The following is a 16,455-nucleotide window of genomic DNA, read 5'->3' as shown; positions in this document are numbered from 1 at the left end:
ATTTAATTGTAACACATACTAAGTCCAATCCATGTATAAACCAATGTATTTTGAAATTGAGAGAAACATAAAGGAAAAGAAACATATAAAAAAATCTTCAAAGATGCACATTTGAGGATCCATTCAACGAATTTAGAAGACTTTTACTAAAAATAATAACTCACTATCATAAAGACTAGCTTCTGCGTCTGTCCCCTTTTTGCTCAAAGTTCTCCTTCGTACTAGCTTACTGGTCTTTGTCGGATTCCAGTTAGTTTTGGGTCTTCAAGGACTTTGAAACTTCTCTAATCCTTTTTCCTTTGGAAGCTTATGGTACGATCAACCAAAAATGACCTTGATTCCCTCTATTTGTAGCCTTTTTATGATGGAGGCTCCTCATGTCGTGACATGGAGAGGTCCAATTCCATAATGTCATGTATCTCTGTCATTTTCTTATCTTTAATTCATATTGGGTGGCAATGACAAGTCATTTGTCGACTTTCTTACGTGGACAATGATGTCATTATTTTTTGATGAAGTAAGCCTCTTCTCGAGGTGAGAGTTCTTCATATAATCCTTTTATCGCCTAAGGTGACTCATGATTTGAATCTTACACTATGAGTTAAAATTGAACAAAATTTCAAAATGAAGGAACTGAAATTTTAAGTGAGAAAAAAAAAAGCACACCTTCATGCTAAATAGGAAAGTAAAGCTTCAATTATAATATGTATATATACATATTTAACAGAAAGTTATTTTTGAGTAGAATATTAATTTTGTTAATATATTTCTTATGTTTTATTTATTTTTCCATCACGTAGTGATATTCTCAATTCACTTGTTGGTTTTTAATTGTTTAACATGTGAACACCAAACTAATATTCTTATTTTGAAAAGCAAACATACTAGCAAAACATGAGGATAGCTACCCATCATAAAAAAAAAAATGAACCATCAACAAGAAGATATGTTCAAATCTCAACACCATGAAATAACGTCTTCAAAGTACAACGATGATTAATTTTCACACATTTGCTTATATAAATAATTTTGATTGGATTCTTAATAAAATAAAATCTCTATCAATAACAAAAATTTAAATTTAAAAATGACATTTTTTTTTATGGCAATGTGAATATAGCTCAACAACTATAAAAATGTATTATTGACAAATGATATCTCTTTTTTAACGTATTGTTGAATTATATATATATATATAAAACTTTTTACAAATAATTAAGGATTTTTTTTAAAAATAATGTGTTTTGTAAAAGTATTTACAAAAATAGGGTAGTTGGGAAAGTATTTTCAAAAATAGGTTACTGAAGTCGTGTACGGGGTACACGACTTCCACAAATCAAAATGGTGTCGTGGACCGGGCTTACGATATTCGAGTGGAGTCGTGGACCCGGCCCACGTTTTCTGACTGGAGTCGTGGACCCGATACACGACTCCCGTACAGCTGGCACATTTTGCCGCGTATGGTGGAAGTCGTGTACCCCGTACACGACTTCCGTACAACGAGTCAACAGTCTAGTCAACCTTTTTCCTTCCTCTCTTAATTTTTCCTCTTCCTCTTTTTCGTTCTTCCTTCCTCTTTCCTTTCCTCTTCCTTCATCTTTCCTTTCCTCTTCCTTCAAGTTGTATAAATAAAAAGTTGAACTTTTTTAAATTAATTATAAATTAAAAGTTGCTAATACATGATTTAGATGTAGGAGTATTCTTAATAATATCAATATATAATATATATTTTTAAAAAGTAGAGAACCAAGTATTAAAAAAACCGTTCAAAATTCTTATAAGATATCACTAATGATATGTTTACCTTTGGTTTATTTTTTTAATTTGTTCATAATAAACATAAATTACCAAAAATTTGGCCATTTAAACAAAAACTAAAATTTTCACATATTTAAAGTTGAACATTTAAACAAAAACATAAATTTCTAACTACCCTAATTTTGAAAATACTTTTTAAAAACACATTATTTTTTAAAAAAAATCCGTCTTTCACAAATGTTTTTACTCTAAAAATAGTTAATCTTTTAAAATATAATAATTTTAAAAACAATTATTTAGGAAGTCGTGTACCCCATACACGACTTCCGTCCACGTGGGTCAAACTCGTGCCTACGTGGAGCGAAGTGGTCAAATGTGCTGACATGTGCATTTAGGAAGTCGTGTACGGGGTACACGACTTCGTTCAATTTCATTTGGAAGTCGTGTACGGGGTACACGACTTCCTTCAATTTCAAAAAAACACCTATTTTTGAAAATAGTTTGGGAAACAACCTTATTCTTATAATTTCTTTCCCAACAACCCTATTTTTCAAAATATTTTCACAAAACACATTATTTTTAAAAAAAATCCAATAATTAAATGTATTATATGTTGGGTAATTGGATGGTGGAGTGGTTGGGAGGGTGACCCACTGGCCAATCTCCAACTATGGGATTTGATAGATGCTCACTCTCACTTAAAACATACCCACAATCATTCAGTTTTAAATGTTTAGAGTTTAGGGTTAAGAGGTTTGATAATTCACGTGGAATTTTAAAAATTAAAAAATATAGTTTTTGTTTTCAATTTTTTGAATTTAAGTATTTATGATGAATTTGATTACTATTTTATCTTATTTTAAAATTATATTTATTTTGTGTTCGTGGCATAAACTAAATACTTGAATTATATATATACTCATTTTCAATATCAAAAGCTACCTATGACCACGAAACTAAAAAAATTAGATTTCGTTTGGTAACTATTTGATTTTTGTTTTTTATTTTGAAAATTAATCTTATTTCTTTCGCACCTCTTACAATTGTTTGTATATTTATTAAGTTTTCAAAATCTAGTTTTCAAAATTTCAAATATGAACTAGAAACGAAATAATATTATCAAACAAGTCTTCGTTCTTAGTTTTGAAATTTAGGTCTTTGTTTTTCCAATTTTTTTTTGTTATTTTTTTTTATCGAACCCTGAAGTCTATACTCAAATTATAAAAACAAAAATGTAGTTTTAAAAAAATGATATATATAATTTTTAAGGGACTTTAAAAAGAAATTTTTTACAAAATATAACAAATCGATAAAATATTTACACTGCATAAAACAATTTCGATAATGAAAAAATCCACAAACTTACAATAGAGAATACAAAAAATGTCTCCGTTAACATGCGATTAATTGATGCACATAATATATTTGGTACACGATCGTTTATATTTGACTTTAGTACACAATCATATAGATTTGACTACATGATCGTTTAAATTTTACCATTATTTGGTACAAGATTGTTTAGATTTGAGTAGACAAATCTAAACCATTTTTTAAAGATTTTTTGCACACGATCATTTAAATTTAGCACAATCATTTAGATTTTGCTACCCAAATCTAAACTAGTTTTTTCAAAATTCTTTTCTACGTTATCGTTTATATTTGACTATACGATCACATGTATCAATATTCCAGTAATTTTTTTTTCAAGATCTTTTATATTTGTTAGATTTGGTTGTATCCAAATCTAAACATGTACCAAGATATTTTATATTTGGTACACAATAAGAGTAAAAGACAATAGAAAAAAAAAAGAAAATTTGCAGAGTAAAGACGATGGAAAAGAAGAACAAACCTGAAATATTAAAAAAAATGTCAATTTCATGGCCTTTTTTATTTTGTTACCAAAATTGTAAATATTTTGTTATTTTGTTATATTTATGAAAATTTTCGTTTTAAAAAATTAAAAAAAAACAAAATATTTATCCTCCATCAAAAAACCACTCTTGATTTTTCTATTTTTGACGATTTCGATTTTGGCAATTTCCATTTTTCTTTGGAGGTTTTTCAAAAATTCTTTTTCCTTTGAAAATACGGTGAGGGAAAGTAGATAACACAAACAAATTAACACATAGAAACTTTGAAATTATATAACACAATTTACCACAAGGTTTAATGGCTAATTAACCATCTTTTGTGAAAGCAAGAACGTTTGAATTTAATAAACTAATTCCTCTTATACAAATTTAAATAAAATCCAAGAGAAAAATGCTAAAACTTGAATGTATGCGAGCCTCCGTTATCAAACTCGATTAAAGTTAAATTGAATGTCTCATATACATTCTACCACAAGAATGATAAATTTCGAGCAAGATCTTAAACTTCGAGCAAGATCTTAAATTTCAATCACAAAGTCATTTTTCAATATCTCTATCTTTTCAAGAACAATATTTAATACATCTCGGTAATTATCAAAACTTACCATTTCAGCCATCATCTTCAATGCATCTCCTAATTACCAAGACTTAAATTTAACAATTAAGATGATTATTTTGCAAAACTTGAACGTAATTAGATTACTGAAAGTCTGAAAGATGTTAGGATGCGTATGAAGATTTAAAGGTCTAATAGAAATAAAATTGTAAAGCATGACAACAGTGGTATATTAAAATGAGTTTGGGTATTACAAATTGAATCCAAATTGTTCAATGGAAACACATGTTTTAGATTAGGGCAATTATAATGAGAAACAGTTTTATGATAGTATATAATTAACTATATAACAACATTTTAAAATAATTGTAAATATAGCAGCGATAGACTTTTGTTGTTGATAGACTCTTACGATGATAGACTAATATTTGTAACATGGTTTATCGTGGATAAAGTTTGACAGGTTTTACTGTATTTGCAATTTTTTTAAAGTGTTGTTATATATGTTAATATTTTAAGTATAATTGTTATATTTGCAACTACTCCTTCAGATTACATAACAATCTTAACCTATTCCATTACCATCCTTTGAACATATATAATACATTAATTTAAAAAAAAATGAAGTTTACTGATACAATTCATATGAATCCTCTCATCCCATACCATATACCTATAAAATTTATTTAAATGTAATATTATTATCAATGTGATTCATGTGCACTATTTGTTGTCTTATCTTTTAGGTCTATTATTTATTAGATTTATTAAATAAAAGATAATACCCTAATTAAATGTCTGAATGGGAGATGTCCATCTCATTCAAGTAGTTCTTTTTCTCTCAATCAAGAAACGTAATGGAACGTTAAGAGAGAGAAACACGATCTTAATTAGAAGACTATTTATTCATGGATGAAGATATGCTATTCTAACTAAAACTAAAAGAAAAAAGGAAAAAAAAGGAAGAGATTAGAAATTATCATTTACTTTTATTAGGGAAATTGCAATTGATGACCGTTTTAGAAATAATAATTAAGATATAACAACATTTTTTAAAAATTGCAAATATAACAAAGACCTATTAGTGATAGACCAATATTTGCAACATGGTCTATCGGTAGTGATAGACTTATATCATTGATAAAAATTGATAAATTCAAATTTTTAAAATGTTGCTATATACTTAATTATTTTGAATCTAATTATTCAATTTGCAAATATCCGTTTTGATTGTTATTTTATCTTATAAAAAGATCTTGAGATAATCATCCATGGTAGTGTAATTCACTTCTGGAAAAAGCTTTGAAGCTTCTTCAGCTCCTTCTCCTATTTCAAAATTTGTCAAACAACCTTCAAAGAATATATCATAAAAATGTCCAGCTCCAGACTGCTGTGCTTCATCCAGATCTGCACCATCAAATTTACATTTAATATATACATTACAATACCATTTTCATCTTATTAATTGTACCATCAATGTAACCTTAAACTTAATCTTTCAAAGTTAATTTTGTTACAAGAAAATACTAATATGTGCTTCAACATAATTAAACAAATTTTAAAGTGTAAAGACCGAAATGACATTTCAATACACACGTTATTCAGAAAGTCTCATCTTAGATAATTTTTGTTAACGTATATTAAAGTGTATTCTAAGTCGAACAATCGTTTTAATAGGTGCTCACTTAATTATATCCAACCATAATTTCTCCCATGGTACAAAAAGGATGCTAACCAAGATTATATGCCCGAGTATAACTATTTTGGTTTTACATTTTCTTTAATTTCTCCTGCTTGATTCTTTTTCCATTTCAAGTTCTAGAATTATTTCAAAATTTTCAAATTAGAGAATCTCTTCGTCATGCGTTACAGTGATAAAAAATTTCTTACGGACGGTGTTTAAATTTTTTATTTGATAACTTTTCTTCAGTCTTATTTCTTGTTCTCTATATTATTTCTTGAAATGTAGAAATAAGAAACTAACAATAATATTTCTTTCGAAAAAACCCAAATGAAATAAAAAATTTGTTTACCTTCTATTTTAGCAAGAAAGTCTTGAGCAGAAACACTTATCTTTTCCAGTACTTTTCCTGAAAGCTTTTCCCATTTCTCAATGAGTTCTCTTTGGGAGAGAATGTTTTTTGGAGGCCTAATATACACTGTTTTATTCAATGTTCTAGGATCAGTTGCTGCCTTCACGACGTACCTTGCAATGTCATCTTCGTCCATGTATACCACTGTAAGTTACACGTTACATTTCATTATTTAAATTTAAACTAAACCACTTTCATTCAAGGTATAAATTCATTGTCAAAAAATCCATGTTTTCTTCATAATAAAAGGTTATAGACAGATTAACAACATTCTCATCACTATGTTGGAGAAAGTGAAAGATTTATAGTATAAGTCATGACAATTACATTTTAAAATAAAATAATTGTTTCTAATTTTAGATGTTAGATTTTAACAACTAACTTGAGTTTAGTATATAATTATTAGAGTTTAGAGTGGAGTCTTATGTAAACAAGAACAGCTAACGAAAAGGTTTGAAATAATTCTCTATTGCTTACCTTCTCATTATGGATAAGAATTAAGAAATTATAATAGAATTAATTTACAATAAATAACTAAGAATTAAGAAATTATAATATAACTAATTTGCCCTAAATAACTAAATAATAGGAGAAGAGTATCGATCTTGAAATATCTTTTAATAGTTAAGATATCTATCATATCTCAACTAAAAACTCAAAAGTTTGAATATTATCTCTCACCAATATTCAATTTACAAATTAAGAAAGAAAAAAAACTAACAGTGGACTTTAAATTGAATTACCTAGAGTTTGAAAAAAAACTAACAGTGGACTTTAAATTGAATTACCTAGAGTTTTTTGCTTCATAGTAATTCAAGACTATCTGGGGATGAAAATTGAAATAATTGAGTTTGTTTTGCAATAACGTCTAGGGTGAGGCTTCCTTTGTTTAATATTTTTATATTTTCAAGTATAATAAAATGAATCAAAATATTTAAAAGACATATCAAAGTATTACTGTTTATGTACAACGAATCACGATAAGCTACTATCTATATCTATTTGATATTATGATAGACAGATATAATACTTTATCTTAGTTTAATCATAGTTAATATAGATTGTGATATTTTACTATATTCGTAGATATTTTCAAAAGTTTTATTTAAAATAATATATAAAAATAAGAGAAATCGTCAAAAATAGAAAAATCGACAAAATATATATACTTAACGAATGTCTAACTGTGTAATGAATTTTTGGGTAACTAGTTTGTTTTTTTTTTTTTTCAATTTTTGAAAAACTAAAAAAATAACGTAAATTATATTAATTAAAAAAATATAGGCGTAAAAGTAAAAGTATTGTTAAAAAGATTTAGACATTCGCAAATAAAAACTCTAAAGAATAAACCACAATTATTTGGAAAAGTAAATTATTGCAAAGTGAAGGGCAATTGTTGTAATTAGAAAAAAGTGAGGGAGCGGGCAATAATTTAGATAAGATGAATAATCGGTGTAGGGGGATGGGTTGGGGGGGTTACCTTTAACATTACCATCACCATAAACTGTGACTTGATGGGCTGGAGGAACAAGAGTATGCATTTGAGAGAGGTTAGCAGCAAAGTAACCAGCAAAACAGTTGGCCGACACATAAGTAAAAGGAATATTTGCTTCTTCAATTGCCTTTCTTACTGCCATTTTTTGTTCAAATGTGTCTCTTCCTTGTTCAATTGCATTTAACATCCTTGCTGGATCTATTCCATATTCTGATGGCAAGAATCTCTGTACAAATACATAAATACAACAAGGATTTCCTTAAATCATGCATTTTGATTACCCTAAAACCTCAAGTTGTTAGATCACATAAAGTTTATTTCATAGATCACAATCTTTAATGGAGTGATGAAGCTTTTGTAGATAATAAATGTTTGTAATGAAAATTAAAAGAAAATTAACCTCGATATTCCCTGCAGCTCGAATGGCTTCAACAAGTTTGAGTTGAAGGAGAATGCTATGGCTTCTAAAATGGACACCGGACAGGGCGGAGATGACGACATCTACACGCTTCACAGCATCGACGAGGCTCTGGAAATCGGAGAAAGAAGCCGGAACGAGGATGGCCCCTTGTTTCTTAAAGGAAAGGAGCAATTGAAGCTTCTCAATGTCAAGTCCGATCTCTGGCCTTTGAACTACATATGTCTCATGCCCTTCCAAAAGGCTTGCCTTTACAATCCTCTTCCCTAAGTAGCCAGTTCCTCCAACTACAAGAACTCTCATTTTTTTCCTCTCTCTCTATTCTCTTTAATTTTCTCCTCTTCTAATCAAACTCAACTTTCTCCTTTTATAGCCCTTTTTCCCTCTCTCCTTCTCTTCCTTTCTCCCTCTCTCCCTCTCTTCCTCTTACATTGCTTCGCTTTTAAATTGCTTCCATTCTAATTTAAAAGCACAAAACTATTCCACTTTTTAGATCAAATAAATTCTCTTTGCTTTTTTTTTTTTTTTTCCTTTCTCAATTAAATTCTTCCCTTAAGCATACGTTTTAAGGTTATAAGCATAACATAAGCATGGAAATTTTCATTTAATTTGAGAATGATGTGAGATAAATCAATGTTATATGCAAAACAATAGCTAGTAAAGTTGGTTGTAAGTGGAACCAATAACGGGTTTCAATCATTTGAGCACATTAAATTGAGTCAAGGAGAACCCAGATTTCGGTAGATTTAGACTTTTTTTTTTCTTGGAAAATTGCATCAGATAACAAAAATATTTTAAAAAAAATAGTTAATGACATCTATTTTTTTTATATTGTGAATATCCAAGAACGGCTATCAAATAATTATCGAATTTTAAATTTACTACTATTGTAATTTAGAAAATTGAGTGACATGAGTTATATTATCCTAAAATTTCTTTACTATTTTTTTTTTGCGAGAATCCATTTTTCTTTCTAAATAATAAATAAATTTAATCTAAAAACTTTCAATCAACTATCTTTCTTGTTTCTCTCAAAACAACTTGTGAAAATGACAAAAAGATTTATGATAATAGAGAGTCCATGTCATTACATTTTCTAAATTGCAAAAGTAGTAAATTTAAAGCTGATAACCCTCTAATAGCTCTCTAATAGCAGTATGATATCACTAGTTACTTCTCATATTTGTCATTTTTACAAATGCGATATCACTAGTTACTTCTCATATTTGTCATTTTTACAAATGCGATATCACTAGTTACTTTTCATATTTGTCATTTTTACAAATGCAAAAAAGAGGTGTCATGAACTGTTTTTTTCTAGATGTTTTTATCATTCAATGCAATTTATTTTTAAATATTGTCCTTTTATCTAGACTTATTATCGAAATAGGATAGTCTGTAAACTTATTATTGTTTATTGTAGTTTAGAGGTACACGTTTTGAAAGTAAAAACAAAAACGTAAAATAGGTGAAGAGTCCTCCTAACTGAATAGGTGGGGTGTCACCCTCCGTTAATGGTTGGTTATCTTTTGGTCTATTACTATTTTTTCTAGTGACTTGTAGAAAAGAGTATTGTTTGTTTAAATCTTATTTTATTGATTTTATTGATTTTATCTTGATCAACTAATTTTCAAATGTTTTCTTTGCAACATTAAAATCTTAGTAACCACTCAATAAATACAATAAAAATTAATCTATTTTAAAATATAAGATCGATCCCCTTTTATTTTCATATTTATAAATTTACTTTTATTTAATTCATATATATTTAAGTAAAAGAAACTTATTTCAAGGAGAGTATGACTTGTGGAATAGAAATAAATAATGAATTTGAAGAGATGGACTTCGATAATCGTGAATATGAACTTCGCTCAATTATATTGATTGAGTTAGATATGGACGTAATAGATAGTATTCAGGAACAAGATCTTTAAATTAACCAATATTTATTATAGGACTGATATAATTAATCTAAAATCTAAAATATTAATTTAACAATGCACAGGTGGAGAGATCAGTTTTGTAGTTTTGTGTGAGCATGTCAGCTCCACATGTAGTGTCTTAATATAGGTACATGTGTTTGACTTTCTTCAACCTGATTAGGTATTGTGAATGTTGAGCGTTGAATGTTATGTTTCAAATTATTTGAGAGCCATACAAAATTGTCATGAATAGTTTGCCCAATTTTTATAAGAAAGGTCAAGATATATGAGAAACAATTAGTCCTCTTATATGTTTTTACATTGGTGAGTGACATCACTATGATAGAGTGATCAGGAAATTTGGTCTAAAATATGATGTTCTATCAAATTATAATACTAAACCACTTCTACTTATCAATGACCTGAGAACTACAAATTGATATGATAGAGTTGTACATTTGGTAACATGATGACATTATCGTAGAAGATTTATTATAGTAGGGGATTCAATTGAGGAATTTGATAGAGATGTAACTCAAGGAATACATCCCCTGATATAACATTATTACAAGACTCTACATCACTTGGCTTGGAGGAGTTGTGGGTCACCTAGTACATATTTAAATATTGTTTAATTATTTTTAATATAATTTATTTTAATATTATTTAAATTCTTTTTAACAATTCACAGAGATCGAACAACATTTGATTTCATGATGTTGCAGATTATCCACAACAAGTTCTTAATATAGTATTGACAATGAGAGGTACATATATAGAGAATATACATTATACGCATGATGTGCCCAATGTTCCTATACCATTCAAATGAGATGTGCTCGAGTACAAGAGTCTAATTTAATGAAGTTGACCATTATGTGGTAGAAGTGTTTTCTATTACATAGACACGAAGGGAGACTGATTATGTTAGTCCAATGATGATAATATCAGCCTTTGATACAAAATATTATAATTTAGGTTGGGTCGATCCATCGTCATCAAACATCAAATAGGAATATTATTATAAATCAAGGGTCATTCCATCATCATTAGACTTTAGAATAGAATATTATGATTTAGGGACCGATCCATCATATTCATACATGCATGGACACGAGCGCGGTCTTAGAGAACATAACAAATATTTGTACTATAAAGCACCTGTAGAGGTATTTAGCAACTGGAGAACCAACACAAAGTTCAAAGTTGACGACGACAACCAACTCAAAATTGACGGCATCCGAGTAGTGTGGCACATTATTTTTTTTTTGTTAATTTTTAAATGAATGAAAATTATTAAATAATTTTAATAGTTTAAACATTCTATTCTAGTTTGCATTTAACTATTTTTCAAGTATAAACAATTAGTAAAAAAATACAATCGTAAATTTTCATAAGAAATTAATTTTAAAAATGCTAGCAGCTCAACTGATAAGGAGGCGTGTGCGCGTGCGTCAGGTTGGTGTGTTTGATTCATGCATATGGGCAAGATCTTAACAAAATTATTTCAGCCCCCACATTTTTAGCCATCCACGCATGTGAAGGAATTGTGAGACATTGGTTTGACTGCATCAGTGTTCATTAATGCAAGCGATTCAGTTCTGGTTCAATCACTAGATTAAATCAATCTTTAGAAGGTCAAAATTTGGCATTAGAGTGAAAAATAGTCCAAAGCTTGAGAGTGGGGCGATTATTGTGGGTGAAACTTTAATCTACTGAAAGAGAACCATAGAATCTAAGCAAGCCAAGTGAGGCTCAATGGACCCATGAGGTGAACCTAAGTGAATTCAGTTGTAGCTTGGTGGACCCATAAGGAGAGCCTAATTGAAACGAGCTTAGTGGATCCAATAAGGAGAGCCTAAGCGACCTTAGTGAAAGAGCTCAAGAGAAGCACCTATGGGATAGAGTTAGATAGCTAAGTAGAACCCATGAGATAAGCTCAAGAGAAGCTTAAAGAAACCTAGAAGAGAGCTTAAGAGCACTCATTCAAGAGAAGTAAGTTCTCTTAAGAGGGAGCTCAGCTCAGTGAAACCTAATAGAGACCTTCCTGACAGAAGCTGTAAGAGGAGGACCCACTAGGGAGAATCTAATCTCGTAAGAGAAAAAAAACCCACAAGGAAAAGCAGTCCTAAGGCAATACCCAGGAAGACTTAGAGGACCCATGAAGGAAGACCTCTAAACTATTAATGGTGAAACCGTTCAGATTCTGAATGAACAAGCATAGTAAAGGGAACCATTAGGAGAATTCATGGAGTTTGCCATAAATATGGTAATGAACCCCTCATTGATTATAAGCTCAACGATTGTGAAAGCTCAAGAGGTATAATTGTGATCTAAACATCAATTACAAATTACTACATTATATAAATGACCAATGCCATTGTTGAAGGATACATCAAATTACGCAAATACGCTTGAATATTCACTATTTTCTCTACTATCTAGCTACTCTGAAACATTAAACTAAGTTGAGTGTTGAAGAGTGTGTGGCTAGACAACTACACCCATGCTTACTCTCTTTTGTCTTTGCTGGCACTCAAATTTTCATTCAATTTCAACTAAATAATTATCTTATAATTTTTATTTCTTTAAATAGATCGTTTTCAATAAGATTTCCAATGGAATACAAATTATTAAGAAATATCTTAATAAAAATACACTACCTACATAAGTGCTAAGATGTAATCATTTGACTCTTTATGTTCATGAATTATTTTTCTTGAACGGACGTATTATTCTCAAACATATGTGGTTATCATTGAACATTGTTATCAACATTTTTTTCATTATCTAATAGAGTTTTTTCCAAGAAATGTTAATTACTTTCTTGCTACTTGTTTAATGAATGCTGATAAAATTAGCTTTAGGTCCAAATAAGTAATTCATATCCTTTTTTTTTATGCGATAGAATAAATTTTAGCATTATTGATGTTGAAATTAGGCTTGAAGTTCTAAATTTAGAATATAGATATATACTTTTTTACAAGTTGAACTTGTATATAATTCACAACTAAGTTAGAATTTATGTTTTGTATGTGAGTTTATTCTATCACTCACATTATATATATATATATATATATATATATATATATATATATATATATATATATATATATATATATATATATATATGTTTATCTTAATCTCCTACACTATAAAACCTTGCGCATTTATATAATATGCTTACCTTCTGTTTTGCAAAGTCAATACCTAAAATATTAGGTAAGTGGGTAGGTTGAAGATGAATCGAAAATCTCAATCGCATCCCAAAGTTCTTTTCGTTGGAAAGCCCTATACCAAATACAAAAATTCTTTGACCTAACACACACACACAATGCAACTAATAATGCATATTAACCCTTAATTTATTTAATTCTTATGTTATAATTTAGTTGGTCACCTAACAATGTCCTGATAAGAAAACAACCCAATGTGACCTAAAAGGAAGCTGCTTAGAAGAGAATGGAAAGATCCTGGCATGGCTTGCACTTGAGGTTTAGCTTTGCTTGTTTTTGCCAGCTCAACAACTACATACACATGTGTTCAAATATTACTTTTTGTTTTCTTCCAGACAAATAAGTGTAATAAACACTATTTTTTAGTCACAAGTCAATCAATAAATGGAAAATCAAATTTGAGATCTACTCAATAGATACACACTTCCTTCCTAGTATGTTAAAAAGAAAGATTGTATTATTAAAAATATAATTTTCGAATTTTTAATTGATATTATCATTTGGTTGACCTAATAATAAATAGAGACATGATTCATTAAAAATTAATATTTAAGTTCATCCTAATCATCTACCTAATATATAATTATATGGTACAAATTTATTTGGAAAAAGTTGATATCATTTTTGAAACTAGAGATAAAAGTTGATTACGTTATTTTGCTTCATTAGATTTAACAAAGAATACTAGTTTGAAAAGAGAGGCTAATTGACCTGTTTCTAGAATGTTTGAAAACAAAATTAAATATAATATAATTGCATGCCTAAACTTTTGTAAAAGTAAAATAAAGTACACATAACGTCAAAACTAACAACAGGTAAATAGCTAAAGCTTCTTGAAGTTTAATACATCAATAATAGTCACATTGAAAAACTTGGATAATGTATATATACCCACGAACATATTAGTTATCAACATCTTTGCCATCTAAAATTCTTATGGCAGACATTGACGTGATAGCCATTATATATATATATTCATTAGTTTTTGTTTTTTTCTTGTATTTCCATTTATCACAAACTTGCTTTTAGATGGATATGTTTTTTTTTTCTTTTTTCCTTTTGTGTGTGTGGAACCCAAATGATGCTTCAAAGGAAAAGAAAAAGCAAATTTGTTTCATTATTTTGTGGTTTGGCCCTCTACATCAATGCTTCCGAGGTTGGTGATTGCAAAGTCAAATGTATTGAAAAAGGAGCAATGTTGATCTTAATATATATTATATTTTTGTTTGCAAATTCTTCACCCACTCCCTCTGCGTTTGTTAATATATTATTATAATATAATAATAATAATATATCTATTATTTTATTATTTATTTAATAAAAAGTAAAGTTACGAATATTTTGTTAAACAATCGTATGAAAAGTTAGCAAAAATTAGCCGATCATGTAAGAAGTAGATGATAGTTTCAAGCTTCGTCCTCCTCAAAACAATCAAAGTCTTCATAAATTCTATGCAAATCAAAGGATTTTCTTCCTGTCGACCATCTTCTTCATCAAATCGATTACAAATTCTTTTTCGTTTGGTGCAAAGGTAAGCTTCTTCAAGGGATTTTCTTCTTCACTCGTTTGAGCTCTACTTCTCAGGGAATTTTATTCTTTAACACTATTATATTTCTCAATTGTTGCACGCACATTAAGGTTGTGAATATAATTATTTTTTATTATTTAATTATTCTTTTAAATTACAGCAACAATATATCCCCTGATTTTAGGCCAGATACAGTGTACTTACATCCAAATACATTGTATTCGAGATCAAACCTCAAACTCACTAGAATACGACAATTGACGGCGGTTGGAAGTTTGACAAATAGTGTAATTACACCCAAATACAATGTATTCGATAGCAAACATCAACCACATACCTTGTATTCTCCCTTTCCGTCTTCTATCTTCTTTGGTCTCTTCCAAAAGATCTAAAAATAATTAATATTATTTTAACTACAAGGGATAATTAAGGAAAACTAGAACAAAATTCCAACAACCAAAAAGTCAATAAAACCCGACAATTGATAGCGTCTAGCAAAGTTTCGGCAAAACCGACAAACAAATGGTGATGAAGGAGATCGACGCGGCTGGGCGTGCGACGCACGAAGGAACAAGCAGCACAAAGGCGTTCAGCTTCCGATGAAGTAAAAACACGTCTAGTAGCATGCAACGGAGGAGACGTTTCATTGCGGCTCAATTCTCCGTCAACAAAACAGAGGGGATGGCTACGAAGGTGGAGATCTCGATGATACGAAGAACACTCGAATGAAGATGGAAGTGTCGTCACCGGCTAGGGTTTGGTGAGAGTGAAGGAGATGATGAATAATGAGATGGATGGAGAACACATAGGTATATAAATATTATTATTATTATTCTTTTCCCTTAAATATCTTTCTTTTCCAATTTAAATAAAACAAATCATCTCTTCTCAATTAATTCCTTTCAAAAATAAAATATTCAATTTTTATAAATATTTTGGAATATAAATAATACAAAAATGTTGAATTTATGTTTGCCATATATTTTAGAGATATAAATCAAATAGCACGAGTTATGGGATGATAATGTTTTTAATAATATAAGTGGATAATCTTAACACGATTTTAGGGATGATAAAATTTTTAATTCAAAATATGATTAACAATACCTAGCTATATTTATAAATTTTAAAAGAAAATTTTAGTTTTCTTGTTGTTTCAAATCAAAATTTAAAATATATTTTTAAATAACAATTATGAAAAATAGATAAAGGCTATTAACGAGATAATATAAAATTTTGAAATTATGTTTAACCTTATTCTACGGAAAATCAATCAAGTAGCACGATTATAGGGGAAGATTAAAATTTTCTAAGAGTAATATATACGTTAAATGCATCATAATTATAGGAGTAAGATACAATTTTAATTTCAATTTATTATTATGCTAAATAAATTGTTATTAGAAATATGAAAAGTTTAGGTAAATCAATCAAGTAGCACGGTGAAGATCAAAATTTTCTTAGAATTATAGGGATAAGATACAATTTTAATTTTAACAACCACAACTAAATAAATTGTTAATTATTTGATTTGAAACCTACAAATTAGAAAATCTGGAATAAATTGCAAGC

General features: G+C 28.9%; 1 protein-coding gene across 1 annotated transcript; it reads right to left on the bottom strand.

Moving 5' to 3' along the window:
- Positions 1-5,328: 5,328 nt before the first annotated feature.
- LOC101218862 (isoflavone reductase homolog) lies at positions 5,329-8,691 on the bottom strand. Its single transcript, XM_004144359.3, has 4 exons — positions 8,180-8,691; positions 7,765-8,005; positions 6,225-6,428; positions 5,329-5,598 (listed from the first exon to the last, which is right to left on the bottom strand). Exons 1-4 carry the CDS (start codon positions 8,498-8,500, stop codon positions 5,435-5,437), a joined length of 930 nt encoding a protein of 309 aa, XP_004144407.1. The 5' UTR covers positions 8,501-8,691; the 3' UTR covers positions 5,329-5,434.
- Positions 8,692-16,455: the final 7,764 nt, after the last annotated feature.

The sequence above is a fragment of the Cucumis sativus genome, chromosome 3, assembly GCF_000004075.3.
Source record: "Cucumis sativus cultivar 9930 chromosome 3, Cucumber_9930_V3, whole genome shotgun sequence".
Taxonomy (NCBI): Eukaryota; Viridiplantae; Streptophyta; class Magnoliopsida; order Cucurbitales; family Cucurbitaceae; genus Cucumis; species Cucumis sativus.
The sequence above is the reverse complement of the archived record's forward strand: the minus strand, read 5'-3'. Positions and strand labels throughout refer to the sequence as shown.